Source organism: Periplaneta americana, chromosome 2 (assembly GCF_040183065.1).
Source record: "Periplaneta americana isolate PAMFEO1 chromosome 2, P.americana_PAMFEO1_priV1, whole genome shotgun sequence".
Classification (NCBI taxonomy): Eukaryota; Metazoa; Arthropoda; class Insecta; order Blattodea; family Blattidae; genus Periplaneta; species Periplaneta americana.
Window position 1 is genome coordinate 29,934,168 of NC_091118.1, and position 22,558 is coordinate 29,956,725.

The following is a 22,558-nucleotide window of genomic DNA, read 5'->3' on the forward strand; positions in this document are numbered from 1 at the left end:
TACTAAAAAAACTTCTTTTGTCTACGGAACTCACACTTTGCAATAAATCAAACTGAAACTACGACCAGAGCTACTTAGCGGCTTTTTCTAGAGTCTACTTCAGTTTGAGTCCTCAAGGTAACAGCAAAAATTAAAAAACAAAAAATGTTCAAAGGTACACTGTGCTAAAGGTACAACAGTCTCCTATATATATATATATATATATATATATATATATATATATATATATATATATATATATATATTAAATGCGTAAAGTTGAAAGAAAAGTTTAACCGTGTAGATGCACCAACATGATGTAATGCATATTTTTGATTTGGTCTATAATTAACATAATTAAGGTAAATACGTCAAATAAGGCCATGTAGACCAATAAGGCCAATTACTGTTTTACGAAGAACTGTCAAATATTGGTGATAAAGGGTAGCATCTTCCTCATCCGCATGTTCTGCTGAATGTTAAGGCATATAAACCACTCGCTTGTGGTCAGTTGTATATAGTGCAGAGCTGGGCAGCAAGAGCGGATTCTACTCTCTCTCGGGGAGCCATATGATTTCTCTTCAACCTCTTTCTTCCCCGCCGAACACCGCGCAGCGTTGATTCCGTGACTGATGAATATTAAGCATCCCCGTTTAGAGTCTGGATGCGCTCCCGATGCCCAGCCCTGATATAGTGGATGCATAGAGGAAGAAAGATGTGCGGCCGAACCTGATTGTGTTCATACTACCGCGCGGGAAGTGCTTTTTGTTTAAAACTCCTTACAGATTTCATGAAAATGTAGTGTGTTATGCATATCATTACAGTATATTTTATCTATTTCCAAGATCTCAATATATTTTATAACATAATTAAATTAGGATTGTTTTACGTAACAAAACGTAAGTAGCTCTTTAAGGCCAAACGAATTCATTGAATTCTTTACATTAATTATTTGTATTTATTTGTTTTTGTTTATTTATTTAATTATTCATTATTTCATTAATTTCATTTATCTAAGCTGGTACTGTTGTATTTGTAAGGAGGACGTAATCAGAGATATGATTTTGTGTGAAACTTGTCGAAGATATGTGCATGGACATTGTGATCCCAACAAACAGAAAGTTGTACATTTTGAGTGTACAGAATATGAAAATGATTGAGTTCTGATATAATTTGAAACGTTTATGTAATTCATAGTGCAAAGACCATTTTTTCAGTGACTTAGAGTTTTTTTTATTATATTAAATAAAATACATTTTTTTTCAATCGTTTGTTCCATCAGTTGAAAAGTTTATCAACTCTGTTTACTTGCAAAATTTGGAAATTCAGAGCTGGTCTTATTTGAAACCCCTGTTCCTAATAAGGCCAATTATTCCTTTGTTGAATTATCGACATCTTTAGTAACAAATAATACAATTTAACAGTAAAGCTATATGTTTTCCATTTCCTCATGAATAAATTTCTAATTGCCTTAAATTTGAAAAAGATTCATTGAGAAAGAACCAAATGCCAGGGAAGCAAACCTTATCATGGCCTGATTTGGCGCACTTACCTTATATTATTATTTATTAGTCAATCGCCAACCACTCCTACGGTTTCAATTTCCTCCCATAAAGCGTTTAAATAAACATTGCATAAAGGAAATACTTCATTCTTCTCACTGCTAAACTTCACTTCCTCCGTCTATCTGTCTCTCATGTACGATCAGGAAATGAATAAAATTTAATTCCAGTTCCTTCAGTATTTTATGCTCGACCATGCCGAAATGTAGTAATTATACACCTGGTAGTAGCCCTTTAATGCACCTCATTAAAGTACACCTATTCATTATAGTTCAGTTGTTCAGCCAATGAGAAATCACCATTGTACCATTATAAAACCGCAAGTATCGATTATTCTCGGATATGCAATCGAAAGACACCTAGCGAAACGTCACGGAGGCTGGAAATCCAATACTGTCGCAGAAGGTTATGTTCTGTTACTATAATAATTAGCGTTAATTGTAAATAATATTCAAATAAATTCAATTTGTCATCTCGTTTTTCAATTCTAAATCAATTTCCAGGTTATATCAATATTAATGTTCATGTTATTCTCTAGATTATATCAAGGTCAATGACATTCGTTCCTCGGAAGAAATCAATACTTTCGCGTCTGCGCACATCTCACAATTTAGAAGGTCAGTTCCGCTCCTCACTTAGATAAACATAACATGAATACTTATGAATAATATCAAGTTAGAAATATGGTCGAACATGAAAAGTCGTATAAAACTTGCCTATAATGGTAATTAAGACGCTCGTATGAAAATTATGAAACTCGCTTGCGCTCGTTTCATAAACAAACATACTCGCGTCTTAATTACTACCATTATAAGCTCGTTGCATAATGTACTATTATGATGTAGGCCTACTGTGGCAATTCACTATGCAACATTTTCATTGTGATTTAGGCATTTTTACGTATTTTAGTGCACATGTAGCCTATACCGACGACTCCATTGCGTGGTGTGGTCGTTCGTGGATGCAATCACCGAAGTTTTGCCACTTTATTTCGCTGGAAGCAACAGTGGACGCTTCCTATAGTTCTGGTCATTCACGTCAGCGGCGAGTATCACACCTCCAGCAAGGCCGCCACATCTGTCTTACTGAACTCAATCGCCACATCCTGGGCCGTGCGTCCATTACTGTCTTCCAAGTTGACGTCAGCGTTATTCTGCACCAACAGCTGCACCACATGGGCGTAGCCGAACCTTGCTGCACAGTGCAGTGGAGTCCACAGATCAAGATCGGACTCATTGAGTCCTGCCCCAGCTGAGATCAGCAGCTGACACACTTCCCGGTGCCCTTTGAAGGCGGCCATATGCAACGCGGTGCGACCTCGTTCTCCCTTGAATCCCAGCCCTGCACCAGCAGCCAGCAGCGCCCTGCACGCTTCCTGGTGGTCTCTACGCGCCGCCAGGCACAAGGGCGTGCAGCCGTCAGAACCCACGGCGTCGACGGCGCCGCCTGCGTCCAGGAGGACCTGAATCGTGTCCGTGTGCCCCCCACGCGCTGCCAGGTGCAAAGGCGTGCGCCCTGCTGGATCAGCGGCGTCCACACTGCTGCCTGCTTCCACGAGAGCCTGCACCTGGCCTGTGAGTCCCCGGTCCGCTGCCCGGTGCAGCGGGGTCCTCTTGCCCCAGACTGTGCCTTGCTGGATCTGCACAGCGGCAGCATTGCCACTCTCAGCTGCCTCTGTGGACTCGGGACGTCTCCGCGATTCCGCCTCCTGCATCACAAACAAACCATTCTCCATAGAGATATCTACAAATTATTAGACTAAAACGTTTTTCTTTGAAACATAATACAATGTAAAGGCCCATTCACAATGAAAATTAAACATAACCGTAACATAAACACAGAAGTTTGCGCCCAGGCTACCAAATGGGATCATTCACAATGATTCACATAAGCATTGACATAAACATTATCGTAAGACGTTTACATGAAAGTTTGCAAACTCCAAACTGTCATGCTTATGCTTACGTGATTTGCAAACAGAACACAATCGTGGAGCGCTGAAGTATACGACAGAATATGAGGAAATGGCGTCGTTGTTATGTTTCCATGGTTACCAAGTATGTTTGCGGTTATGTTTATGTTCCCATCGTGAATGATGGTATGACTTCTTGATTTTACCGTAACGTTTATATTCTTAAGTTAACGCTTACGTTATGTTTAATTTTCATTGTGAATGAGCCTTAAGGGTTTTTTTGAAAAAAAAAACCATAGTCCAAAAACATACATTTTCAGGAGAAACAAAAAATTACATGGCATGAGTGTTGTTGACACTTCAAATATGAAATTCATCATGCCATTTCTTAAGGTGTTGCAGAAACTTGAGACAACTGAAGTACATTTATAACTTAAATTGCTTCTTAGAAATACATATATAAATATGGGTAACTTTGGACAGTAGAATAGGATGTTTCATTTTCTCTGGTAGAGTTAAGGCCATATGGCCTTCTCTTCCACTCAACCAGCCTTAATCAATACAATAGAGACATACATATTTAAATTATGCACTAAAGATTCTCCATCAGTATTCTTCAGTTAAATTTGAACGACTAGTACCGGTACATGTTTACTTAATTTCAGATAAAGCTTATACGAAAAATTAATAACTTTATTCATAAGCTAACGTAATTCATATATATTATTTAATGTACCGAAGTACATATGCAGTTTCCATGTAGATATTCTGCGTCATCGTACGATGAAAGAGTAGTGGAACGGAGAAAAATTCTCTCCGGCACCGGGATTTGAACCCGGGTTTTCAGCTCTACGTATTGATGCTTTATCCACTAAGCCACACCGGATTCCCATCCCGGTGTCGGATCGAATCGTCTCAGTTTAAGTTCCACCTCTTGGGTTCCCTCTAGTGGCCTGCCCTCTGCACTACGTCATAGATATCTATGAACGTAGGACGATGTCCACATATGTGCGGAGGTGCATCGTTATGAGTGACTGCTTATTTTTAGAGACGTTCAATATAGTAATAATTATAAATTGGAAACTTACCACTGCAATTTCACCTAAATTCCACTGTAAATTATTGTTTTTAAATATTTGCAAAAATTAAGTAAACTCTACAACTCCACTAAAGTTACTGCATTCGTGATGACAGAGTGACCATGTTGTCCTGTACAGCGCTCTTTGCGGTGCCACCGCGAAACACGGCAGATCTGAACTAAGCGCCCACCTTTGTAAAAATTCGTCTGCTTACAATGTTGTATAACGGAGGTAAGAAGTACAAAAAAACGAAGAAAAAACATGCCTGTTGTGTGTGCTGCATATAACTGCAATGTCAAAAGGAAAAAGACAACTGATATATCATATTTCATGTAAATTTTATGAAGTTAAGTCCATAGTTTTGTTAATTAGCAGCATTTTTTTTCATGCATAAATGTGTAACAACGCCCGGCATAAACAAAATAAATGGTTCACTGGTAATGTACTTAAACTAAATACGGATAAAACCACTACAATTCCGTTTCAGACCCAGCGAAAAACAAATAGCAATACAATATTAAAACTGTATTTCGACACCGGCATCCTTTATTTCTGCTCCTTCTGTCCTTACTGCTTATACAAGAAGACGATGAGCTGTACCTTATGAAAAGTAGGCCTATTTAGAAGACAAACGATTAATCAAATAAATGGTTCACTAGTAATAAAGTTGAACTAAATACGGATAAAACCGCTACAATTCCGTTTCAAACCTAGTAATAGCAATCAAATATTAAAATTGTATTTCGACACTCGCATCCAAAATAACGCAAAACTCTGGGGTAGGTCGTATTGTTATTAGTATTTTGACTGGAAGGACATGAAAGAACATAATTGAGGACCCACGTGCAATAATGGGGTAAGTATGAATATATTTCGTACTGTAACTACTTACCCCATTATTATACGTGGGTGCTCAATTATACACTAATAATAATCTGTGGTGCCACAGCCCTTGAAAGGCTCAGACAGACCAGCCGGCTGTTGGCCTCACGTTCACATTTCGATAATAATTATACTTTACTGTAGGTAACAAAAAACTGAAAGCGTGTTTTGTCATGTTTCACCCACGTTACAAGCTTGGAGGTAAAGGTTGTTTACTACAGATAGAGCCTACTTTCATTCTATATCTTATAAAAGGTAAAAAGGTATCCCCGTAACATGCCATGAAGACACTTGGGGGGCATGGAGGTAGAGCCCCATGCTTTCCATGACCTCGGCACTAGAATGAGGTGGTGTGGTCGGCACCACGCTCTGACCGCCTTTTACCCCCGGGAAGACCCGGTACTCAATTTTATAGGAGGCTGAGTGAACCTCGGGGCCGTTCTGATAGTTTGGCAACGAGAAAAAATCCTGTCACCACCTGGGATCGAACCCCGGACCTTCCAGTCCGTAGCCAGCTGCATTCTATATCTTATGGTATAGTAAATAGTTTTGCAACGTGTAGAGACTGGGAAAACAATTTAATAAAATCATCCGAATCATACTCGTTCATTTTATAGGCAATCTTGCAGGTCGCATTTAAAAGAACCTAGGAATATTAACATTTTCTTCAGTATATTTGCTAGGACTTCTTGTCATACTACATGACAATTTTGCTTAGGTTATTCTTTTAAGCATTCCTTCTAGGAATAGCTCAAGTGTTTTAAATTTAGCGTACATAAGTTTAGATTAAGTTCCTAGCACGTATTTGACGAAATACTAGGTTTTTCCACTTCAGTTTATCTGATTTATGCAAACGAAATTAAGACAGCTGACGATTCTAATGTCAGTTATCACCACGCCCACTTTGTTTTGGGCGCATAAGTTCATTATCGACGGTCGTTCAATTTTCTTCAAACATGGCGGCGCAATGACCACTCTATATCTTTCTCTTTCTAACTCGTTGTTCCAGACTCATAATAGACTGGGGGAAAAAAAAGACAGACGGATATCAAGGCCTGCTGGAGTATAGTAAACACAGAAAACATTTTAAAGCAACATTGTTGAAGATAGATATTTTTGTTTTGCAAATTTGCCGTCATTGAACAGAAACCAAGATGGAGATTTCATTGCAACTAATTAGAAATTCCTCTTTCAGGTATGTAATAAACAAAATGAACAAAATAATGTACGATACACGAGCGGTATGTTTTCTTTCAATTCTCGGAAATTAAAAAAGCTCAACTACGTTTCGCTTTTTCAAACTTTTCCTCGAACATGAAAACTTCAACATACCGCTCTTATAACGCATATTACTATTGTGAGACTAGATTTTTGATAACCCATGTCTGCGATCTGAAGGTATCACGAATCTCGGTTCATGATTTTAACATATTCCACTTCTGTCTAAATTATCAGTAACGACCAACATCTCGATAAGGAATTGCAAAATAATTTCCAGCGCGTAGGCTTAGATCAGCATAAGCCAATTGGAGAAAACACAAGATTTGGTAATATGGTATGTGAGGTGATAAAACTCCACCATTTTGTTTACCTCAGGTTTTTCTTATCTGGAATTCGGTTGCACTGATCTACATTCCTCTCTAATGCATTACACGTTTTCCTATTCAGTTGGTCGCGATCTGAGCTGTACACTTTAGGTCCTTCATTACTGAAACCCTGTCATTACTGTAACCATGGCAACAGCTTATCACTTACTCCTTCCTGCCGCTGTCGCAACTGGCCTTCAGATTTCATCTTTTCCTCCATTTTTGCAACTTTCTGTTTCTCCTGTAATGATAAACACATATAGACTAGAGCTTAATCAGGTGACAGCTGAATCAGAAGAAGAAGAGAAGAAGAAGAAGAAGAAGAAGAAGAAGAAGAAGAGTAGAAGATTTGTGACTAAACCAGCATAGAAACGTACACAAAATACTGCAAATGCTCTCGTACTGAAAAGGAATTTTGAAGTGTTACATTTGTTCGGATCAAATTTCTGCACATTTACGGTCTTACTAATAAATACTCTATATACAGACGTTTAACTGTCTTATACTTATACTATGAGCAGCTCGTTTATAAGTCGTGTGTAAATTCCTTACTAATAATCACTACATACGTCGTGTATAACAGTATAACTGTTACACAGCTACGTCATAGTTTCGTCATTACTTCGTTACGAAAGATGACAGAATATCTGAGGTTCTATATTACATCCGGTAGAGCGCTCTAGTGTGGCGTGTTAAGTATCGATAGTACAACTGGCTCTAATCGATTACCATACTATATTTTGGTCAAAGAGTACAAGCTGCAGTAATATTATTCTAATTATTCTGTGCTCTTTGGTTTGTTCTTCTTTGGTTACTAGGCAACCATCATCATAAAATGACAGTCGATACGAACAGCTGTTAGAGGGGCGGCCATTTTTTCTCCATACGAGTATACAACGCTTAAACAAGGGGTTTCATGTATATAACTACTGCAAAGCAATTCCCATTGTATAGTTACAGGCTGTTTATACGTCCATCGCTTCTGCATGGTTTATTAGTAAAGTTTTCTGTCTCAACTCTGCATAAGTCTAGTATAAAAACTATACATGGTTTATTAGTAAGACTGTTAAAGGATAAAACTACAATTTCTTTCAAATGTTATGTTTTATTTAACGACGCTCGCAACTGCAGAGGTTATATCAGCGTTGCCGGATGTGCCGGAATTTTGTCCCGCAGGAGTTCTTTTACATGCCAGTAAATCTACTGACATGAGCCTGTCGCATTTAAGCACACTTAAATGCCATCGACCTGGCCCGGGATCGAACCCGCAACCTTGGGCATAGAAGGCCAGCGCTATACCAACTCGCCAATCAGGTCGACTAAATTTCTTTCAATCTTTTATTATAATAATACACTGCTCTTTTAAATTGACTGAGCATATTGGGAATTAAATCAATAGCTTTCCAAAAGTACGTTATGAATTAATGTTTCATATAAAACAATTTTTTATTCGAAAAGGAAGCAAAAAGGTGTAAAATTGTAGGCCTAATAAACTTTTTGTGTTTGAAATATCTCAAAGAACAACTCTCTAAAATTAATTAAATCGCTTACGGTTCATCCTGCATAAAGCAGTTCAGAATTTAATGGGGAATCTTATTTTATGAAAATCTGAAAAACGATTTTTGGTCAAATTTAATTAGGATTCGTATATGTCCCGTATTTTACGGGTTCGTCCCTTATTATGTGGTTGTGTCCTCGGGACGCAGAATTGTCCTGTATTTTGTGAATTTGCGTTTAACATACCTATTCGTGGACTTAGTGAAAACAATAATTCAATTGAGGACCGTTTTTTGCAAAACTTGCTAATTGCAAAATTTTCAAAATTGAGATTTTGGTGGATTAGTTAACATAAGACAGGCCTCTACATGATGCTAAAGACTTCTTAGGAAAATCTTATTATTTCCTTCACAGTAGTGTGTCAAAGTGTGATCGTTTTTCCAAAACTTGCTTTCTGCTATGTAAGAGCTATAGCACAGCTTGCATTTGTTTGTTTGTTTGTTTTTTTTTTTTGTGTTTCCTATAAAATTTAGTTTTTACAGCTAGCAAGTTTTGCAAAACCGGTCCTCAATCTATACTAATAATAAATCTGTAGCCGAAATTTTTCTGGTAAATTTCGATTTTCCAAAAATAATTGGTCCTAACATATATAATTAACCACCCTGAAACCGAAAATCGCTTTTTTGAAATTTTTGTTTGTATGTCTGTCTGTCTGTCTGTCTGGATGTTTGTTACCTTTTCACGCGATAATGGCTGAACGGATTTCGATGAAAATTGGAATATGAATTAAGTTCGTTGTAACTTAGATTTTAGGCTATATGGCATTCAAAATACATTACTTAAAAGGGGGTTATAAGCGGGCCTGAATTAAATAAATCGAAATATGTCGCTTATTATTGATTTTTGTGAAAAATGTTACATAGCAAACGTTTCTTTAAAAATCATTTCCGATGAGTTTTATTCTTTGAAAAATTGTGATAGAACTGATATTTAATGAGATAAATGAGTTTTAAAATTAAAATAACTGCCATCTAAAGCCGTGTAATGAAATAAAAAACAAATGACTTCGTCTATAAGGGGCCTTGGACAACAACAATCAAAAGCTATGAAAGATAGCCTACAGAGAATGTTTCTGTGTTTGTATGAAGTAATATCGGAAGCACGAATGTTCCCTGGATCAAATATCCTATTTTAATTATGTAGTTACTCTATATTTATTTGTAACGGGTGCAGCGGAGCGCACAGGTACGGCTAGTTATTAATAATTCTCTTTTTTTTTTCAGACTTAATAATCCTAGTAAAATTATTTGTTATAAATCCATATTATTTAATTCTACGTCATTTGTTTATTTTTAAAAGTACTTACTTTGTAAATAGTTTTCTGTAATTCGGGATCCTGTGGTCACCGTTATTCGTAGGCTGATGTCATTATGATTAAATATATAAGGAAAAGATCGATGATTTAGTATTGTTTATGCTCGACCATGCCGAAATGTAGTAATTATACACCTGGTAGCAGACCTTTAATGCATGTCATTAAAGTACACCTACTCATTAAAGGTCAGGTCTTTCAGCCAATGACGACTCAGGTTACAACTCTTCAGCCAATGACAGGTCAGCTTTCTACCGTTATAAAACCGCAAGTATCGATTATTCTCGGATATGCAATCGAAAGAGAATTAGCGGAGGCTGGAAATCCAATACTGTCGCAGAAGGTTATGTTCTGTTACTATAATAATTAGCGTTAATTGTAAATAATATTCAAATAAATTCAATTTGTCATCTCGTTTTTCAATGTCTAATTTAATTTCAATGTTATCTCTGTAGGTTCTTATGGCCTAGCAAGGTCAATGTGGACATCTGTTCCTCGGAAAAAATCAATACTTTCGCGTCTGCGCACATCTCACAAAATACGGGACATTGCTAAAAAATTAATAATATCAAGTTAGAAATATGGTCGAGCATAAAAAGTCGTATGAAACTCGCCTATAATGGTAATTAAGAAGCTCGTATGAAAATTATGAAACTCGCTTGCGCTCGTTTCATAAATATCCATACTCACTTCTTAATTACCTTCATTATAGGCTCGTTGCATAATGTACTATTAAAGTTACATTTTAAAGTTGCCATAACCTATAATTATTTATGTATGTCCTTTTCCCTTTGCTGATGTACGTAAATAAGAAAAGCAAGACAGTTTGGTTGGTTTTTTCAAACAAAGTGTCCCCTTTTTTTTAATATACTAACCCTAATTTTTATATACGGCTTCCTTTAAGCACTTATGTATTTTCGTGTCATTATGTTAAAATGAAGTTCTTTTGAGAGTAAATTAATTTCACTTCTACACCATATATATACATATATATATATATATATATATATATATATTACAGCTTTTGCAAATGAAAAGATATTTGTAACTATGGTAACAGCTTATTACTTACAGCTTCCAGTTCCAACCGCAATTGGTGCTCTATTTCTTCTTTCTCTTTCAGCTTGTTTTTCAGATCTTCAAACTCACTTCCCTCTTCAACCCCTTTTGTCGCCGTGGATTGCGCATCCTTCCACTCTTTCAGGATTCTCACCTCTTCCACAAGTGGCAATAACAGCACCACTTGCTCCTCCAGTGCCTTCACTCTCAGCTGTAGTTGATTCACAGGGTGTGGCTTTGCCATTTTGTACAAAGATAGAAGTCAAGACTAGAAATCTGACTAAAATACCAGTGATAACTGACAGCCTGGATGTGGATTAGCACAACTGTGCAAAGACTTTGTCACGCAGATGCTTCTGAGACTCTATATGGTGCTTATCTACCGACTAGTAACTTGAGTTGGTTTTAAAGAACAGATAAAACTTATCAGATAATAAACAGAAATCTTACGCAAGCCAGGAAGTACAAATGGCATATTTGGACAGCAGTGGCGGCTCCTGCGTATTTCTTAAGAGGAGAAAAGAAGTTAACAGCACGAAATGACACCTTCTTGAATGAAACATGCTACAAATTAGCCTACATGTATACATGTAAGACCAGTTAGTGCTGGGGTTGGTCTTCCCTTCTGTATAGCAGTAATCTGTTCTTGTAAACTGAGTTTCCTAAATTTTCCAAAATATATTATGTTTTCACTACCATTCATTGTTGAATAATTGCACAAATTAATAATTACAAGGAAATTCACAACCTCGCAGCATTTTTCGAGCACACTACAGCATCACACATGTTGAGAGAGACTAGCTACTAACACGTAACCAGAACTGTTTTACGGAAATGGGAATGGGAAATAATCTGAGGAAAGCGAGAACACTGCACCCACCCACGTGGTCTGTGTTGCCATATGTACATTTTACAAGTTCAGCATCACATGCTTTTGAAGAATGTCAGTTCTTGTAAAGTCATACTAACATTATTGTTCAAAGCGGTGGCCGATTAATTTTTTATGTTAAAAATAATGTAGTTTGGAGTACCTACTTTCAATTTCAAATATATTTGTACAAAACTGACAACTTGGCTGGTGCCCTGTCTAGTAGACAATAAATGGAAGTGAATTTCAGGGGCCAAAAGATCTGCGATACTAACGAAGAACTACTTCCTCTTTTTTATTTATTTTATTTATTTTATTTATTTTATTTATTTTGATGTACCGAAGTACATATGATATTTCCATGCAGATATTCTGCTTTCTCAGATGATGAGAGAGAGATGGAACGGAGAAAAATTCTCTCCGGCGCCGGGATTTGAACCCGGGTTTTCCATCTCTCTCTCATCATCTGAGAAAGCAGAATATCTGCATGGAAATATCATATGTACTTCGGTACATCAAAATAAATATGATATGCGTAATAAAAATCACTTTGTGATTTAAAGACGGCGCCCATACCGTCGGACCCCGGCCAACCAGTCACTCATCTGAGTGCACCTCTACACATGTATGGACTTCGGTCCTGCGTGCATAGACATCTATGACGTAGTGCAGAGGGCGGCCACCAGAGGGAACCCAAGAGATGGAGCTTAATCTGAGACGATTCTCAACGGTGTCGGGATTGTATCCGGTGTGGCTTAGTGGTTAAAGCATCAGCACGGAAAGCTGAAAACCCGGGTTCAAATCCCGGCGCCGGAGAGAATTTTTCTCCGTTCCATCTCTCTCTCATATTACTTCCTCTTTGTTTTATATAAACAAACTTTAACTTTTAAACATCCTTGAAAGTTTCAAACCATGCATAGTAGGCTATATAAAGTGCAATGAATAATATTTGTGATTTATAATTTAAAAAAATGTTTACATGGTGTCTTTCATAGCTTCGCGTTAAAATTGTTTTTATTGTGCTCCTCCTAGATGTTTTATAGCCTGGTTGAATGCATCATCGTTAAATGGCAGCGGTAGCGATCTTGCTGCACGACCAGTCGATTTCTATTTCCCGCCCAGATTCAGAGAAGGATCTCCTCCCTCTCCGTTCATCTACTTGCTTTAAAACTCTGCTTCTTTCTCAGATCGCTTGTGCGCTGTTGTCTATGTGTGTTAACTGCAGTAAAGGAGGAAAGGATTGACTTTCCTCCACACAATCAATCTCGCATCTTTCTCAGAGTTTTCTAGCAGCACATGAGCCCGAGTCGTTTAAAACTCGATCAACTGAGGTTTTCAGATAGCTGAGAACTTAAAAATTATCGAATCTTCCTCTAATTTCAAGGCATATATTTCATTTGGCATTTACTTTCAAAAGAAGAAAAATGTGAGGAGGACGTCCCTCCCTTCCTTCCTCCGAGGAGCCACCACTGTTGGACAGAAAGATTTAGACAAATAAATGAAAGGTTAAGAATGATATAGTCCTAAGCCACAAAGGCAATATTTCTATTGCTATTAGGAACGGTATGACAATTTCTTCGGCGTATACTTCTGTTATTTATTGGCCAATTTTTATATTGTACTAGTAGCTCTCCCATATGCACAAGAAACCATTTTTGTTAGAAGTGTGACTTTGGATTATCTCACTGGCATCTCTTGAAATAAATTAATTCGTTCCAAAATATTCTTACAGTTGCTTTACAGCTAGAATAAGGAACTCGTCTAATTCTTATGTCTAAAGTTTTTTGTAAATATGATCAGTTACCACATGATAGTGACGTTTACTTTATTTATACAGTGAAAATGTAGTGTTTTAGTATTATTAAACTATATAAATTAGAAATGGAATGAATAAATTTATTGGAGGTCTTATATTCATATTTTGTATGAATAACTAAAATAACTAATTATATCCTTCAAAATCGGGAAACAAAAAATTTATAATATAAATATCTTGTTTTCGCAAACCACGGATTCTCGAAATACGGTTTTTCAATTGATAAAAACAAGCTGTTCTAGGTTAAAATATCGTAAGCTTAAACTCGCGAAATTTTGTGTAGGCCAATACGCGAAATTTTTATTTTTAACAGGAACTGATTTGAAATTTGCGTCTTTCATGAGGATGATTATTTCATTCATATTCACACAATAGCCTACTGTGAAATATTACAAAATCATTTACAGAATAGAAGATGTGAGAAATTAATTTTTAGTTTGATCTTTCAGGAACATTACTGAATATTTGTATTGTCATGTAACTACTCCCTTTTGATAGCATGATACATTTGATGATCGTGTATGAAAATAATTATTTATATGGGTATTTATACAAAGTATGTAATCCAGCTGGAAGAACAAATATGGGTCAGCAATTACAGAAGGGATCGAGAGATGAAGAAGATACCAAGATAAGAAGACGATATTCTGCAAGAATTGGAAGGGATGAAGTAACATTAGCGACACCGAATAGAGGTTTGTCAGTGGGAAGAAGTAAGGGACAGAAAACTTATAACTTAAGAGGTTGGTGCATGAGTGGCAAGACATAGGAAAGTGATAGAATGAAAAGAGTGATAGTGACAGAAAAGACGGTAAGGCAAGGGAATAATAGTGAAAAAGGATAAGATACATGTAATAACCAGAGAGTGATAATAAGTAAGTAGTGATACAAATATAATAAAGAAAGTGGGAATGGAAAGGTAATGAAACTGTAGAAACTACTTCGTCTGAAAATATACAGATTAGATATATATGAAATGATTAGCCTAAAAAATGTCCCGTTAAGGGCAAAGGCCTCCTCCTATAGAGGGAGAGCTCTATTTGTCTCACGCGGTGAGCTACTCCGTGTAAGAGTGGAATTGTTCACTTGGTTCACATTCTGCACACTTTGGTATTGTTCGCTTGTTTCTGTCGCACTGGTTTTAGTTGCTGTTCACTTGTCTTCTTATGTTTCTCCAGTCTTCCCTATGTCTTGCTCTGCTTGACCAATGGCTTCCTACTCGTTCACTGAAGAGGTCGGCCCATCTTCGTCTTGGTCTTCCGGGTGATCTCTTGCCAATGCGGGGATCCCATAGTGTGACTTTCTGCGTCCATCTTCCGCCTCTAAGTCGTGCAACATGGCCTCCCCACTTCCATTTGGTGTTGGTGGCTTGCAGTGCTGGATCTTTAATTGCTGCCATCTTTTGTAGCACTTCGTTTGGAACTCTGTCCCTCAGTGATAAGCCTAGTATCTTTCTCAGCATCTTTCTTTGGCATATTTGGAGACTGTTACGAAGTTTGGTAGTAAGAGACCACGTCTGGCACCCATATAACAGTACAGGAGTTACGCAGGTCTCCAATATTTCTACTCTGAGTTTCTTGCTGAGTGTTCCCTCCAGTATGATGAACTTGAGACTCCAGAATGCCTTCCACGCGAGAGAAATCCTTCGTTTTATTTCCTTCTCTGTCTTCTGATGAAAGGAGACTAGCTGTCCTAGGTATACGTATTCAGATACGTATTGTAGTTCTGCACCATCAATTATTATGGGTGACTCCGGCCCGTTCGACATTACTTGTGTCTTGGTCATATTCATCAGGAGGCCTGCTGATCTAGATATATATATATATATATATATATATATATGTATATATATATATATATATATATAATTTAATGTACCGAAGCACATATGATATTTCCATGCAGATATTCTGCGTCATCATACGATGAAAGAGTAATGGAACGGAGAAAAATCCCGGCGCCGGAGAGAATTTTTCTCCGTTCCATTACTCTTTCATCGTATGATGACGCAGAATATCTGCATGGAAATATCATATGTACTTCGGTACATTAAAATTATATATATATATATATATGATATGCGTAAATCACTTCTTGATTTAAGACGGCGCTTATTCCGTCGGATCCCGGCCAACTAGTCACTCATTACGAGTGCACCTCAGCACATGTGTGGACTTCGGTCCTAGGTTCATAGATATCTATGACGTAGTGCAGAGGGCGGTCACTAGAGGGAACCCAAGAGTTGGAACTTAAAACTGAGACAATTCTTCCGACGCCGGGGTGGAATCCGGTGTGGCTTGGTGGATAAAGCATCAGCACGTAGAGCTGAAAACCCGGGTTCAAATCCCGGTGCCGGAGAGAGTTTTTCTCCGTTCCATTACTCTTTCATCGTATACAGATTAGATTAATGGGAATAAGTGGTCAGTGGACGTTTGTGATTCAAGTGAATAAATAAGTTGACAACTATGGAAGAGTTCAACAAATGTAAACAATGTTGGGAATAATTAATAAGGGATTGAGAGAAGTGATTGTTTAGTTAAATGAGATTAGTAAGAATAAGATAGATAACTGGGAAAGGGAAGGGTAAATATAAGAAGAAGGGAGGGAAACAGAAGTGAGGGACGTGATAGAAAAGTGATCAGGGCCATTTATATGTAATAGCCGGATGTTTAAAAAAAGCGTAAGCAGAATGTTATGTATCCAAGGGAGTGATGGCACTGTATGCAGAAATGTGAAGGGCCATCACGACCGATGTAAGCTGGTGGAATAAATATATCAAATATCATATATCATATACAAAGTATGGCTGAATTTCGCGTTACGGAATGCGCGCCAGTTCGAATCCTAATGGGTAAGACATTTTCTGATGAAATTTCGACCAGTGTATGAGACCAGTGCTCACCCAGCATCGTGACGCACTTGGGAAGCTGCGATAGGTAGCGAAATACAGTTACAGAAACAAGTTATAACTGCTGAAGGGATCATCATGTTAGTCACACGATACCTCCATTTTGGTTGGATGATCGTCCACCTCTGCTTCGGCATGTGGGCGTGAGTTCAGCAGCCGGCTGGTCGGCCTGGGCCCTTAAAGGGCTGTAGCGCGACGGACTAGACCACTGTATTATTATTTATGGCTGAAAAAATTATTTTCCTTCACTACATAAGAGGATGTTCACTAAAGAATGTAGGCCTACGTACTGATTTTTTGAGGTCAGAATTTCTAATTAAAAAAATGGCCTATTTCAGTGGTTTTCAACCTGTGTTGCTCGGGCCCTAACCAAGATGTGTTTACAAACGGCATTTTAATTAAGCTTAAGGGTATATGTACGTGAACGACCACAAAATTATTTAATATTATCAGAAAATGCAGGCTCTAAATTTCCAAAATTTTATATGAAAATGAACTCACAATTGGACAAAAATTACAAGGTACCACAACAAGACTTATTAGAATTTAAATATCTGATAAAACTATACAAAAGGTTACTGTTAATATTTTTCAAACCAGTTTTATCAAAGTATGAAAAAAAAAAAAAAAAATCTGCAGTTACATCATTTGGTAACCATAACTTTGTTATGGTCTCTCTGACATTTTTAATATATTTCCTGAATGTAATAAACACTTATTTCTAAAAAGTAAACTACTCTCAGACATGTAGAGTTGTTTATTTTAATACATTTAATTTTATATTTCTCCTATATAAAATATATTAAAATTTACATAATGTTATGTGACCTAATTTTTCTATTTTCAAAGAAATGGGCATTATTGTAGTCTACCTTTTGCATTAATTCATGTTAAATCAGAGTACAAAATTTCAGATTTCTATCTTTAATGGTTGTGGAGTTATGAAATAATATGTGTGAAAATTTTAAAATTTTGGAAAATTTAATGTAAAGTAAAAAGTGAATTCTAAAAAATATTATTAGCAACCTTTTTTTAAACTTTTATCGGCTATTTAGGTTCTAGTAAGTCTTGTTGTGGTACCTCGTAACTTTTGTCCAATTGTGAGTTCATTTCCTTATCAATTTTGAGAAATTTAGAGCCTGCATTTTCTGATAATATTTGTGGTCGTTCACGTACATATACCCTTAAGTCTAACTTTATCATGTTCTCTGATTTTTATCAGCTTGGTGGAATATTATTTGCTTATCTCAGACTTTTGAGACACAGAGTTTAACAGTAACCACTTCGACTGAGGGACTTCTCTTGGTTTCCAAGCCTTGCGTATCTATCTGATATTTTATGTCTTTTTTTAATTTTTTTTTTTCAGTGTCCAACTTCAACTGTATTCACGCAGCATAGTAAAGCTATGCATCTGTCGACAGGTCATCGCATCTACACGTAGTTCTAAGTAAAGATAAGCAACATAAATCTATGCACCTGACAGTGGCGGCTCATAAAAATTTAATGCCTAATGCCAGATACAAGGAATAATTTATGGTAACAATATTGACATTTATTATTATTATTATTATTATTCCGGCCGGGTAGCTCAGTTGGTAGAGCAGCTGGCTACGGACTGAACGGTCCGGGGTTCGATCCCAGGTGGTGACAGGATTTTTCTCGTTGCCAAACTTTCAGAACAGCCCCGAAGTTCACTCAGCCTCCTATGAAATTGAGTACCGGGTCTTTCCCGGGGGTAAAAGGCGGTCAGAGCGTGGTGCCGACCACACCACCTCATTCTAGTGCCGAGGTCATGGAAAGCATGGGGCTCTACCTCCATGCCCCCCAAGTGCCTTCATGGCATGTTACGGGGATACCTTTACCTTTTACCTTTATTATTATTATTATTATTATTATTATTATTATTATTATTATTATCATTATTATTATCGTTATTAAACTCAGTTATACAACTGTATACAAAATCCAGATAAATTGGAGAGAAAAAATGCGGCTTGTCAGTTAAAAGGTAGGCTTCCTATCAGTAATGTAACCTAATAGTAGAACGAGTTGAAACTTCAGTCGTATGGTCAAAAATGATAGAAACATAGTCTACAATCATTAGTCCTTTTTTACTTCTACATGGTATACTTTAACATGCAACGAAGCACCTTGTTTTGAATAAATTTTAGAAGTACTCTTAAATGCTGTAGACTTGGTTAAGTGCTCTTTTAACTTTTTAAGTCTTTATCTAATTCAGAACTGAAGTGAGTTAATTCAAGAAACACACCCCTGTATTCTGAGTCGTCGGATTAATCGTGCCTTCTTAATGCTAAATCTACTGCCGCATAAAACGTTATACAATTCATTGTTATATTTAGGACATTTCCTCAACTTGCTCGTTGTGTTTTGCAATCGCGAGTCTGTAATGTAAGTTTAACTGAATCTCAATATTCTCTTTAACCCTTGTATTACCAGACATTTTTGTGACTCTGAATACCATGAGATCAATGTTGACCCAAGTATTAAAAAAAATCGGGGAAAAAAATACATTTTCAATACTGACATTTATGCACAAAATTAGTCTTCAGCCATTGTTTTCATCATAATTTATTCATAAAAAATTATTTAATTACAATATTAACATTTTTATACAGTTATTGATACTAATGTGTAGAGAGGTAATACATTTTTCAAACATTTTTCATATGTGCTTCTAAGGACTTCTCCAATCAATTACTATATTGTTTGCATATCAAATGGTCTTGACATGTAATCTTTGCACAACTTGAGCACCTGCTTGAATGTTTTCGGTCAACAGAAGTGCCCCGATAAAAGTCCTAATCTTTACAATTATTATTTCAGTCAACACTGGGAATTGAACTCGAGAGCACCTAGTGATAAGAACACGCGCTAGGGCTGATGAACTGGAAGGCTTTATTCTATTTTAGGGTATTATACAGTAAGAATATGACTTACTTTTTGTACTTTTTGGTTATTTAACGATACTGTATCGACTGGGTTGCAAAGCTTTCAGGTATAGCTCCCCGTGAAGTGGATTTGAATAATTTCAAGGGAAAAATTGTTCCGGGCCAGGCATCGAACACGGGAACTTTGGCTAAACGCACCAACGCTTCACCAACTGAGCTACCCAGGAACTCTACCAGACACAGACTCAGTTTCTCCCTTTATATCCACATACCTCAAAGTGGACTGACAAACGTCAAGCAACCAACATTGAGTACACACAAACTCTGTGTGACTTGAATTGTGGTTTTCTGTTAACGAACAGTGACGTGTATTATGAAAATCTAGTTTTCAGGTATAGCTCCCTGTGAAGTGGATTTGAATAATTTCAAGGGAAAAATTGTTCCGGGGCCAGGTATCGAACCCGGGAACTTTGGCTAAACGCACCAACGCTTCACCAACTGAGCTACCCAGGAACTCTACCAGACACAGACTCAGTTTCTCCCTTTATATCCACATACCTCAAAGTGGATTGACAAACGTCAAGCAACCAACATTGAGTACACACAAACTCTGTGTGACTTGAATTGTGGTTTTCTGTTAACGAACAGTGACGTGTATTATGAAAATCTAGTTTTCAGGTATAGCTCCCTGTGAAGCTGATTTGAATAATTTCAAGTGAAAAAATTGTTCCGGGGCCGGGAATCGAACCCGGGACCTTTGGCTAATACCAGAGATCCTAGTAGCTCATTTGGTAGAGCGTTGGTGCGTTATGTAAAGGTCCCGGGTTCGATACCCGGCCCCGGAACAATATTTCCCTTGGAATTATTCAACTACTGGGTTATCTAGCGTCGATGGAATTGGTGATAGCGAAATGATATTTGGAGAGATGAGGTAGAGGATTCGCCATAGATTACTTGACATTCGACTTAGGGTTGGGTAAAACCTTGGAAAGGATCCAACAAGGTTATTAGCGCAAGCGGGAATCGAAACGACGCCCGAGCGCAACTCCGAATCAGCAGGCAAACGCGCTACCGCCTGAGCTATGCCAGTGACCATGACTTGAAAATGTGTTGGACAGCAGCAGTCAAAATTTTCATCCTAACCGTCAGAAGACGACTAGATACTTGATGCACAATAACTACTCGAAGCATCACCGTTTTCAAGACTTTCGATGGCGTCAACCTCCCCATCGTCATCAGAAACGTTCTGGTCATCGTTCGTCAACAACGTAACATCACAGTCTACTATATACAGTCGCGAAGCTTGAGGTGATTTTTTGCAAATATCGTGATAAAGCGCTCCAAGCGGTTAGCAACTAGAAACAATAGACTGTCCACGGTCGACTTTGGACTGTGTCGTATTTCCATCGAGTGCTAGCGCGTTGCGTATTTCACATTGATGCTTGTGAAATGTTCGTTATTGGTTGTAATGAAAATGTTAATGGCTAAAATACAATAATTGGAATAATAATATTTTACTAGAGACGTAGAAAAATTAAGTCTGATTTAATGAAATTTATTGATCACGTTTTATTTTCAATTCTGGTGGGATTATTATTGCTTAGGCCTAGTTTTTTTTTCAAAGGATATGTTTTTAATTATAGCTGTTAATTTTGTTGCTATTTTTATTTGTTACTTTACTAGAGACGTACAAAAAGTCTGTTACAATAAAATTTATTGATCACGTTTTATTTCCAATTCTGGTGTGATTATTATTGCTTAACCTCATCCCACTTTGTTAACTACGTAAGCCTACACTACAAGTACCGGTACACGTAAGTTACTCCATTAATTCATATTTTCATTATTATTGTTGTAAAGGGAAATGAAAATTAATATTTATTGGTTTCATTGTTAATAATCGCTATAATCTTGAATGAGTGAAGCGATTATAGTAAATTTCAGTTCGTTTTGCACAAACAAAAATAATATTAACCTATTTTTTGCAGGTATCTTCGAGTTTATGGTGGAATTTAATATACTTTATTAAAATAATAAATTAACTTTATGCATTTAATATTTCAATAATGGAAGGAAGGTGTTAATTTTTCCAAAAGAACACAACGAAAGTGTAACATATTTTGTCGTCTACTAGGAGAGAGATCTGCGATGATGAGGCGATAGTAGCGATCCTAGTGGTGGGCAACTACCCATGTTTGCATTTTTACTACATATTGAGCTTCGCGACTGTATATAGTAGACTGTGGTAGCATCATAATCTTTCGCATCAACATTTTCTTGTAACAAAATTTTGCATACTTCATGATCGGGCAGATTTAGACCTACAGCAGCCATAGTGTAGTAGCTCTTCAGACCGAAAAGCAAAGGCAGTTGATCACTGGAATGTTAGTGAAATCTGGCCGAAAAAATAAAGAACTGGTCTAAAGACTGTCATAATGTGACACTAGAAGCATAAAGGTAAGCGTTCACTACATCGTATAGTAGCCTCGCTTAATTATTAGGCAGCGGCATTCCTTTTAAGATTTGTAGGTCTTTAATGCATGCACCGATAATAAAATGAAAATGCGACGTTGTCACGTCTTGTTTGTTGCTGCTATACATTAATATAACATAGAACAAGACACACTGCTAAAATTTGCAACTCTGGTTTATATATACACTTTGCGTGGAGTATTGGAGCGGCCTTCAAAAGACTTGACGACAATGGTCAGCGTGACATAATTAAAATTATTGAAACTACAATGCTTCCGTCCTCTTTGACACCGCTAGCCTACTAATTGAACGTGGCTACTTTATCGCACTCATCGGACGAATCGCACGGATCGGAAAAAGACTATCTTTGCTGTAATTGTTATGTAACCGCGTTCACTACATCGTATCGCACGCATCGCCTCTCGGCAAATCCGTCCACGTTTCTCGGATGAGCAACTTTTCCGATGCGTGCGATCATGGCCTCCTTTAATAAATCAGTTTTAATTGGTCAACTGTTACTATTATGTAGTGCCATGTTCAGTGTCGGGCCAAAATGGCAGACGGAAAACTTATTTCGCTTGTAGAAAATTGCGAAGAATTATATAATTTGAGGGGTTCCCATTACAGTAATCAAGTCGTTTCTTTAAAATATATTAT

At 37.2% G+C, this 22,558-nt stretch overlaps 1 protein-coding gene and 1 non-coding gene across 3 annotated transcripts; one reads left to right on the forward strand and one right to left on the reverse strand.

Moving 5' to 3' along the window:
• Positions 1-957: 957 nt before the first annotated feature.
• On the reverse strand, positions 958-11,289 carry LOC138691653 (26S proteasome non-ATPase regulatory subunit 10-like). Of its 2 annotated transcripts, XM_069813859.1 has the most exons (3): positions 10,942-11,289; positions 7,170-7,241; positions 958-3,249 (listed from the first exon to the last, which is right to left on the reverse strand). In XM_069813859.1, the coding sequence occupies exons 1-3, from the start codon at positions 11,170-11,172 to the stop codon at positions 2,593-2,595; spliced, it is 960 nt and encodes a 319-aa protein (XP_069669960.1). In that variant the 5' UTR covers positions 11,173-11,289; the 3' UTR covers positions 958-2,592. The 2 variants fall into 2 exon arrangements, with proteins under 2 accessions (XP_069669960.1, XP_069669969.1); XM_069813868.1 differs by lacking the exon at positions 7,170-7,241.
• A 1,251-nt stretch (positions 11,290-12,540) lies between these two features.
• Positions 12,541-12,612, forward strand: TRNAS-GGA (transfer RNA serine (anticodon GGA)). The gene has a single exon. It is a non-coding gene; the product is annotated as a tRNA-Ser (tRNA).
• The last annotated feature ends 9,946 nt before the right edge of the window (positions 12,613-22,558 follow it).

Coding starts and splice junctions, on each gene's coding strand:
- LOC138691653 (XM_069813859.1), bottom strand. CDS start 11,172: ATGGCAAAGCCACACCCTGTGAATCAACTACAGCTGAGAGTGAAGGCA. Junction 7,242..10,941: donor TGCGGTTGGAACTGGAAGCT/GTAAGTAATAAG, acceptor TTATCATTACAG/GAGAAACAGAAAGTTGCAAA. Junction 3,250..7,169: donor TGCGACAGCGGCAGGAAGGA/GTAAGTGATAAG, acceptor TTTGTGATGCAG/GAGGCGGAATCGCGGAGACG.